Source organism: Coenobita brevimanus, chromosome 71 (assembly GCF_032717465.1).
Source record: "Coenobita brevimanus isolate Jiangsu-jjx chromosome 71, ASM3271746v2, whole genome shotgun sequence".
Taxonomy (NCBI): Eukaryota; Metazoa; Arthropoda; class Malacostraca; order Decapoda; family Coenobitidae; genus Coenobita; species Coenobita brevimanus.
This window is the reverse complement of record NC_137024.1, coordinates 23,829,172-23,839,224: the sequence shown is the minus strand read 5'-3', so window position 1 is coordinate 23,839,224 and position 10,053 is coordinate 23,829,172. Positions and strand designations below refer to the sequence as shown.

The following is a 10,053-nucleotide window of genomic DNA, read 5'->3' as shown; positions in this document are numbered from 1 at the left end:
GCAGTGTTTGCGATAAGTAGGTCCATAAGAGATGCAGTGATATAAGAGGTAGACTGCAAGACAATGCTTATTTCATGTGTGCAGTGTGTTGGGGAGAGCATTTGGGGATTGTCAGGCATGAAAGGATTGAATCTGCTGGTGAGTCGCTTGCGTGTGTGGAAGAGTTTTGTTAATTGGGAGACATGTAATGTGCTGAAAGTGGGGCTGAAGCTAGCTCTGTGGCTAGAGTGAGGAGTGGTCGAAAGAAGTTAAGGGAGCTGTTGCCGCTTCTGACACTAAGAGGGCTCTCCCCCCATGCTAAGGGATCTTTGTATGCAGCATGTGTTAGGAGTGTAATGTTGTATGATAATGTGACCAGGGGAGTAAAGGAAGAGGATATTCGCAGGCTCAAACATACAGAAATGGCAATGATTAGATGGATGTGCGGTGAATCTGAGTGTGACGCCTGGGGGGGCTAGGTTTATGATGTATGAGTTATCAGGTAGGATGGAAGTGGAGTGTATTGGTGTTGTGATATGTAGAGGTAGACTGAGATGGTTTAGGCATGTGGAGAGGATGGGGGATGATAATTGGGTGCAGAAAGTGAGAAGTGCTAATGCTGGAGGAAGGGTGGCAAGAGAGAGACAGAAAAAGACCTGGGACGAGGTCACTGCGTGTGACTTCAGGGATAAAGGACTAAATAGGGACGCTGTTAGAGACTGAGCAGCAAGGACAGCAATCATTAGGTGACCAAGGCCGATGCATGCAAGCACGTTGGAGCCTTCAAAAACAAACTGAAACAAAATTATATATATATACAGTGTATATATATATATATATATATATATATATATATACTGTATATTGGCGATCACCGACTTACGATCGGGTTACGTTCCTGAAAACTGTTTGTAAGTGGAATTTGTCAAAAATGCATTTAATACACCTAACGGACCGAATATCATAGCCTAGCCAAGCCTACCAAACCATTAAACGTGCTTAGAACACTTACATTAGCCTACAGCTGGGCAAAATCATTAACAGAAAGCCTATTTTATAATAAAGTGTTGAATATTTCATGTAATTTATTGAATACTGTACTGCAAGTAGAACATCAATGTCAAGAATTCATAAGTAAACCATTCATAAAATGGGGACTGCCTGTATATGTACACTGCACTGTATATAGATAGATAAATATACAGGCAGACAGATAGACAGACAAGAAGATAGACTGATACATAGGTAGACAGATACATAAATACAGATATATAATTTTAATAAAGCAGAATACAAGATATTCGCTATTTACTGAAAGGTTAACATATAACAGCCATTAATTCTGCTTGTTTTTTGTTAAAGCTGGCAGACAGTATGTTATAATGGCCATACAATAATATCAACATTATGAAAAAGAACTGGAATTTTTTTATACAGCCTAACTTCAAATCTCACAAGTACAGTACTAACAGATCATAATTCTACATATTCCCTTCAGTACCATGATTTTTTTTTTCTAGTCAGTTTTATCTGCTGCCAAACAGTTTGCTTAAGTTTGGATGAGATCCCTCTCAGTTACTGCTATTGTTGTTGTGCTACCCCAGTGTATCTGACTGAGTTGCCCCATCAACTGCAGGCAATCAACCAACCTTGCAGGGATTTCCCCTGCAATGCATTTGTGTTCCCATGCAACTGACAATGATCTGCCATAGCAAGGCAAGGAGTTGAGTGCAAAAATTTGGTTCCTGGGTAAATGCCACAGTTGGATCTCCATCCACAGGGACACCATAGTAAGTTCCATCTCAGCCTATTATATGGCTATATGGTTACTGCCCAGCATTGTAAATGGTTTTCTGATTTACAGGAAACTATTTGCCTCATCACTTGGTGCTGAGCCTCCTAAATTGGAAAGAAGAATAATAAGGTGACAGGAATGATTGCAATAATAGGAAATGAGAACAGACACAGAAAACAAATGATAGACATGAAGGAGGAAACAGGCAGCTCTACATCAAGTGAGTGGATGCTGGACACCCCTACCTAATACTGCCCCTCACAGTGAAGTGTCTAAGAACTTTATTTGCTTTAACAAATTTTGTATGATTAACAGATTTTATAATTCATCATGGCTAATACTAAATGCTGATCTATTTTCTTTTATACAGGAGAGATCCCCTGTATTTATCAAACATTAGTGCTATGTCTCCTTGATGGCATGGACAGCATAGTTGATGGCTGTGTTAGACTGCCAGCACCACTGATTTCTCAGAGGGTTGTATAACATCCCATGCACCGTGCGGGTTGCAAATCCACCTGCAAGAGATCCATAAGACGACTGTACATAATATGTATCACATGCCCTAAAAGTTAGAAAGTTATAGATGAGTACAGTATTTTATAAAGCCTAAAAACAGTGGTATTGGAGAAGGATGCCTTCATGAGATCATGTTGAAGGGTCTACAAATCCCCAAAATCCCTCCCTACCCTCAAAAGGAAGATGTGGACTGCAGGAGAAAGGCAACCTTGGCCTGAAATTCACTGGGTTCAGGTTCAGATGAGCCTCAGGCCACAGCAATAACAGGTGAAATAGACTGGGATTGGAAAAGATGTAATTTAGGATAACTGGATGACAGGTGCATGTAAGCCTTAAGAGTCCCCAGGGTGGGGGGGGGGGACCATAAAGGCCCCCATCATCCACCCCTCCCCCGATGATGACCAAGTTAGATGCATGGAACCACTGTCTGACTTATTTATTCTTCATTTCTGCAACATTTGCAGCCTTTCCTCCAACTTTCTCTCTGTTAACACCACCTCTCCTTCTCTAAACCTCCTCTTCTCTTCCTCACAAAGGCAAAACTGTTTAAGGCAACTGATAGCAAACCCTTCTCTGTATCCTCATACTTTCTCTATACCATACTCTTTTCAAAGCCAAAGATGACTGTTGTGTATACTGAATGTACACAACAACATATCTTGCACGTGTTCCTGAACTAGAAACTTCTGAATTCTCTACTCTCTGGCTTCAGCTATCCTGTCATTCTCTAAATATATGTGTTGTTTACTTATCCGCTAATACTACTGACTGAAAAATTCTTCGACCATCCTACTTCTAAGATGGAATACATCCCATCAATTACTCCTTTCTCTGAAATCTCCACTCTAGGTGATTTCAATGTTCACCACCACCTTTGGCTCTCCTCTCCTATCACTGATCCACCTGGTGATCAAGCCTACATTTTTGCTATCCTTAACCCCTGGATTGCAAGCCACAGTTCAGGCTGGGTAGCGTTGCGTTGTGAACCACAGCTCAGGCTGTGCATCACCACTGCCCATGCATCACTGCTAACTACTCCACCCCTACTCAAACTTACGCATGGTGTTACACAAAGACAGAGAGAGAGAGAAAAAAATTTTTTCTTTTCACCAGATGATGCCCTGGATGTTTATCTTCAAGTTTATGATAAACTGGGGGAGGCAGTGGCTCAATCGATAGAGAGTTGTCCTAGAGTCCTAACGGACCTGGGTTTAAACCCCGCTGCGGCAGGTAACAGTTTAAGGATTTGAATTTCATAAATATCAGACTTTACTGATCTACCAGAAGACCCACCGACATGTCATAAAAATACCCCTGCTAATACCAATACACCAGTCCTGTATGAGACAGCTCTAGCATGTATTCAATATGGACGGTGGGTGTTAGCACTGATGTGGTGACATGTACAGATGTGTGGTACGTAGGAGGACTACTGGGCCTTGAAAGCAGGCTGTGAAGCCTATGCCCAGAGTCGGTCACATAAAAAAAAATATAATATATATACTGTATATATATATATTTTTTTTTTTTCACCACTCCCCTACGCAAATTTATGCATGGCCATATGCAAAGACGGAGAAAAAGGGAGTTTTTTTGTTTTTTTTTACCAGATGATGCCCTGGATGTTTATCTTCAAGTTTATAATAAAAAAAAAAAAAAAAAAAAAATCTTCACTTTTTCCACACCACAGGGTAGGATAAAAAAAAAGGTAATTGTGCAATCCACGGGTTAATGGCTTAGTGCAGCTTGTATAGCACCCTACCCCTATCCCTGACCGCCTTGAAGAGAGTTTCAACATTCTTGACCTCTTTCTTATAACTAATCCTGCTGTTAACCTTTTCATTACCAAAATGCATTTGGCAGTCCTTGTGTACTTCCATTCTTAAAGCCATTGAGGTACCGAGAAAATTTTGGAAGTACACATGTACTTCCGAGCACCATGGTCACCTTCACGACTTTGCTGCCTCAGCATGCCTCTTATAATCCTTCCACGTGGTCTTCAGCTGGGGGGGAGGGGGGGGAACTATTTGGCAACACTCTTTGTTCTCTACCAATGGTAACATTATTATGTCATTAATACGTCATGAAACCTCACTAGTTTCAAGCAATTGTTGACTGCTTATATGACGTAGTTTCTAGAGCACCACTCACATTATCAACCTTCTCATCACCACTGCCTCCCCAGTGACTGTTTTTCAAGTAACTCAAAGTGCCTGTGGCCTTGAACAAAGTGTGAACTCTGCACTCAAAACCCCAACAGGCCCAGTATACGGAAACATGTCAAGCAACAGTGATGAGGAAGAAGAATTTACCCTCCATTTAGACAGTGATTTCGAAGAATCTGAAAATGAGTGGATGTCTGAGGAAGGTGATGATGATCCATCAAATGAGCCGGAGGAGAGTGAGTGGGGATTTTTTTTTTATCGTGTATGGCCTTGCCTTGCCTGGTTGTGTCTGTCTCAGAGTGCAACTGTACACAGGTCACCTTCTCACCCACAAAAACCTATTATTAACTGCAAGAAATCAATATAATCCACAAGATAAATAAATACACATAAACTGTGCACGCTATTATTTTCAAGCATAAATATTTATTGGTTATTTATGTACCTATATTTTTAAAAACTTATGGAAAAAAAAGCATAAAAACTTATAGTATTTTTAATTTTTTTATGTCAACACAATCCTTTTGGGTTTACCTGATCACTGATGTAAAAAAAAAAATTAACACAGAGTAATTAGCTTTGACGCGGTGATAAACTGAACTCCCCCCCCCAACACCAAAAATGTTGCAAGATAACTCGGTGTGCAGGGGGTGGTGGCCGCCAACACAGGACATGCCGCTCGGTAAAGAAAAGATTGATCTTTCTCCCTGTTTGGCTTCTCTAATCACAGAGTTATCACTTTAACCCCTAAGGTACTAACAGGATCGATTGATCCTTCTTCAGGATTATGCAAGATGCCAAATGTGATCGACAGAGGAGCCTTTGTAAAAAAAACTGCAGACACTAGAGTTTAGCCCGATTGTGATGTATATCAGTGCAAACCAATGAGAACTAGGTCCTGAGTAGGGAGGGGGGAGGATCCAGGCCCCTACCCATGGTGGGGGGGGTGATTCCCCCACCACCCTCTCACCACCTTCCTCTACCCCAATACCTTTGTTCCCTCTCCCCCTCCCTTGCCTTTGACCGCCTCCTGCTCCCTCCCTCCCCCTCCCCCACCATCCTCCATCACACCACCTTGGTTCCCCCCCCCTTTTCCCCCTCCCTGTCTCCCTGGGAAGGGGTATATTCACCCTTACCCACCCTCTCCACACCCCTGTACTGTACTCCCTCTCTGCCTGCCCTCTTTGTCTTGTGGTGTCTGTCTCCCACCTCTATACCCCAGTACCACCCTTCCAGGCCTCTCCCCACCCCTCCCCCACCCCCCACCCCTGTAGTATGCCGTCCACTTACCTGTCCCCCCCCTACCTAGAGTATTATACATCACTGTTACTATTCATGTCACGTGTCTTCATTCAATACCAAATTATTGTTTGTGTAATTGCATCCACTGATGCACGAAACACAGAATGTATGTTTTTTATTTTGACAGCTACACAGCTATAAGGGAAGGGGATGGGGGAGGGAAGGTGGGAAGGGGAGAAGTGTTGAGGGCGAAGGGTGTTGGGAGTTAGTGAGGAACACTCACGTAATTATTTTGCATGTTGTTGTTTGAAAAAAAAAATGAGATGGAAAATTCAGAAGTGGGGTAGGGGAGGGGGCAAGATAGCTCTAGCTGTTTTTCCCCTTGAAATTCTCACAGCTACTTGACTTGACAGCTCTTGGGGGGGGATGGGGGGAAGGGGTGAGGGGAGAGGGGATAGTGGAGTGTGTGAGTAGCACCAAGAAAAAGATTTTGCATGCTTTTGCTTTTTTTTTTTTCTTTTCTGATAGCTACACAGCTATGAGGGAAGGGGGGGGAGGAGAGAAGTGCTGGGGGAGAAGGGTGTTGGAAGTGAGTGAGGAACACCGACATACTTATTGTGCATGCTATTGTTTGGAAAAAAAAAAAAAAAAAATGGATTGGAACACATGGGGGATGTGGAAGGTGTGTGCAAGATATTCACAAAAGAAATCTGTGCAACATGTGAGGTGGCGTGTGGGGTGAAGAGAAGACGAAAGGGGATGCAGGGAACAGCATGGTGGAATGAAGAGATGAGAGAGGCTGTGGCACAAAAGATGAAAGCACACAATGAGTGGATGCGAAACAGGGGCGTGGAAGAAGTTGAGAGAAGGAAGAGAAAGTTGTATGTAGAGAGGAAGAGAGAGGTGAAAAGATAGTAAGGGAGAGTAAGAAGAGAGTGGATGAGGAATTTGGAAAGAATTTTAGTGTAAAGTGGAGGGAATATATGAAAATGTTCTGGAAAGAGGTAAAGAGAGTTAGACAGGGTGGCAATCAATTTAGTAGGGGAGTGAAAGATAAAAATGGTAAATTACTTGTGGTGGTTCGTGGGGGAGCCCATCATCCACCCATTTAGTGTAGAGGTACTCTGTTTTTAGGGTAGCTCTACATCGAGTGGCAAGCCAAATGATTTCCTGTAAACCAGGACAGCATTTACAGTACAATGCTCGGTGGTAACCTTATAACCAACCGACATGTGTTCCCTCCGTGACAGCAAGTGGGTTGGCGGAGGGTTAGTGCCGCTCCCCGGAAAACAGCTAACTAAAAATATGGACAAGAAACCTCTTACCAGGACCGACCAAAAGATGACGACTAAGGACCAAACAAAGGACATGATACAGATGGCAACATGGAATGCAAGAGGTGCAAATGATGAGGTGAAAGAGAGAGAGATTGTCCAGGTGCTTCAGGGTGCAAAAGTAGATTTTTTTTTTTTTTTTTTTTTTTTTTATGTGACCGACTCTGGGCATAGGCTTCACAGCCTGCTTTCAAGGTCCAGTAGTCCTCCTACGTACGCACACCTCTACATGTCACCACTTCGGCGCTAACGACCGACTCTGGGCATAGGCTTCACAGCCTGCTTTCAAGGTCCAGTAGTCCTCCTACGTACGCACACCTCTACATGTCACCACTTCGGCGCTAACACCCACCGTCCATACTGAATACGTGCTAGGGCCGTCTCATACAGGACTGGTGTATCGGTATTAGTGGGGGTATTTTTACGACATGTCGGCGGGTCTTCTGGTAGATCAGTAAAGTCTGATTTTAAGAAATTCAAATCCTTAAACTGTTCCCTGCCTCAGCGGGATTTGAACCTGGGTCCGTCAGGACTGCAGGCCAACTCTCTACCGATTGAGCCACCGCCTCCCCCAAATGTATGTGGATTAACTGAAACTAAGTGGAGAGTAGAGAGTGTGAGAGAGTGAGAGTATGGATGCGGTCTATGTGCAGGAGTAGGTGAGAATAAGAGGGCAAAAGGAGTGTGTATTGTTGAGAGTAACAGATGGAAGGAGAATATAAGAGAGTATGGATCAGTTGGCTCAAGGATTGTGTGGGTAAGACTAAAAGTTGGAGTGTAAATATGGGTGATTGTGTGCATGTATGCGCCAACGCAAGATCGTGCAAGTAGAGTGAGAGAAGAGTTCTGGACAAATGTGGAAGTGTGCATGGAAAAGTTTGAAAGGAATGAGAGAGTGTTTTTTATTGGTGATATGAATGGTAAAGTAGGGAATGTGAAGGAGGATGGAGTAGTTGGTGAGTAGGGTGTGCCTGCTGAGATAGATGAGAATGGTAGTGCTTTAGTGGACATTTGTGGTGGGAGGGGGTTGGTGATAGCCAATACCCTCTTCAGGCACAAAATGATCCACAGGTATACATGGCAAGTGATGAGAAAGGTGCGTGGTGAACTAAATGAAAGGACGGCAATGACTGATTATATGTGTGTGGATGAAAGAATGCAAAGATGTGTAATGGATGCAAGAGCATATAGAGATTGGGGGAGTGGACTTTCTGACCACCACTTGGTGGTGGTCAGAAAGTTCACTCCCCCAAGTACAATGGAGAAATGGAAGAAGGGAAGGACGGGAGGAAGTAGTAGATGCAAGGAGAGTGGAAAGGTTACAAGAGGTTAAGAAAAAGACAGAATATAATAGAAAAGTGGAGGAACAATTGGGTAAATATGAATTGGAAAAGATGAGGGACGTGGAAGGTGTGTGCAAGATTTTCACAGAAGAAATATGTGCGCATGTATGGTGGTCTGTCGGGTGAACAGAAGATGAAAGGGAGTGCAAGGAATAGCATGGTGGAATGAAGAGGTGAGACAGGGTGTGGCACAAAAGGAAAAAGAATATAATGAATGGATAAGAAATAGGGGTGTGGAAGAAGTTGAGAGACAAAAGAGAGAGTTATATGTAAAAAGGAAGAGAGAGGTGAAAAAATTAGTAAGAGAGAGTAAGAAGAGAGTGGATGAGGAATTTGGAAGGAATTTAAGTGTGAAATGGAGGGAATGTAAGAAAATGTTCTGGAAAGAGGTAAAGAAAGTTAGACAGGGTGGCAGTCAGGTTAGTAGGGGAGTGAAAGATAAAAATGGTAGATTACTAATGGAGAAGGGAGAAAAAGTGAGCAGATGGAGAGAACACTTTAAGGAATTACTGAAGATAGAGAATGAAAGTAATGCAAGTATAAGTGGCTGGGGAATGGCTGAGAGAAGAAGAGAGGTCAGAAGACAGGAAGAAATCAGTAGGATGGAAGTTGTGGAAGCAATGATGAAAGTTAAAATGGGGAAAGCCCCAGGAATTGATGGAGTGTGTGGTAAAATGCTGAAGAATGGGGGAGAGATAGTAGTAGACTGGATGTGAAGACGTGCAGATTGGCCTGGGAGGAAGATAGAGTCCCAGAAGATTGGAAGTCAGGCATATTTATTCCCTTGTACAAAAGGGGAAAACGAAGTGTGTGGTAATCATATGGGCATTTGTCTTCTTGGTGTAACAGGAAAAGTATATGGCAGGATACTTATTGACAGAGTTAGGGAAATAACGGAGGAATTAGTTGGAGAAGAACAGGGAGGCTTTAGGAAGGGAAGACGTTGTGTTGATCAGATATTCATTCTTAGATCTTCAGTGGAAAGTTTCTACAGAAGGGAAAGGAGTTGTATGTGGCCTTCATGGATTTGGAGAAAGCATATGACAGGGTGGATAGACAAGGCCTGTGGCAAATATTAATAATATATGGAGTAGATGGGAAGTTGTTGAATGCTGTGAAGAGTATGTATGAAGGTGCTAAGACTGCAGTGTGTATAGATAATGAACTGAGTGAATTTTTCTACTTGAAGGTTGCATTGAAACAGGGCTGTGTCATGTCTCCATGGTTGTTTAATCTGTACATGGATGGGGTTATAACAGAGATACAAGGTAGGGCAGTGAATGTTAGAGCAGCCCTAATGAGAGATGGCATTGTTTGGAAACTCCCTGTACTGTTGTTTGCAGATGATACTGTGTTGTCAAGTGAAGACGAAGGGGAGCTGCAAGGCTAAGTGGATGAGTTTGGGAGAGTATGTAAGGAACGGAATCTAAAGGTGAATGTACAGAAGAGTAAAGTGATAGTCTTCGAGAGAAATGAAGTCAATGAATATACAGTGAGGCTGGATGATAAGGAAATGGAAAATGAGAGTATGTTTAAGTACTTGGGTAGTATGATGAGTAAGAATGTAAGTTTGAAGGGTGAAATGCTTGAAAGGGTACAACAAGGAAGAAAGGTTGCTGGTTCCTTGAAAGCAGCGATAAGAAACAGGGAAGTGAGCATGTAAGTGAAAAAGTTAC

The 10,053-nt window shown here is 42.8% G+C and overlaps 1 protein-coding gene across 2 annotated transcripts in view; it reads right to left on the bottom strand.

The window, feature by feature from the left end:
• Positions 1 to 1,246: 1,246 nt before the first annotated feature.
• Positions 1,247 to 10,053, bottom strand: part of Coq3 (ubiquinone biosynthesis protein COQ3, mitochondrial) — a 423,669-nt gene continuing 414,862 nt past the window's right edge. For both annotated transcript variants that reach the window (XM_080277702.1, XM_080277701.1), the window contains exon 8: positions 1,247 to 2,292. In XM_080277702.1, the coding sequence (XP_080133828.1) occupies positions 2,177 to 2,292 (116 nt within the window). In that variant the 3' untranslated portion in view covers positions 1,247 to 2,176. The remainder of the gene's footprint in view (positions 2,293 to 10,053) is intronic.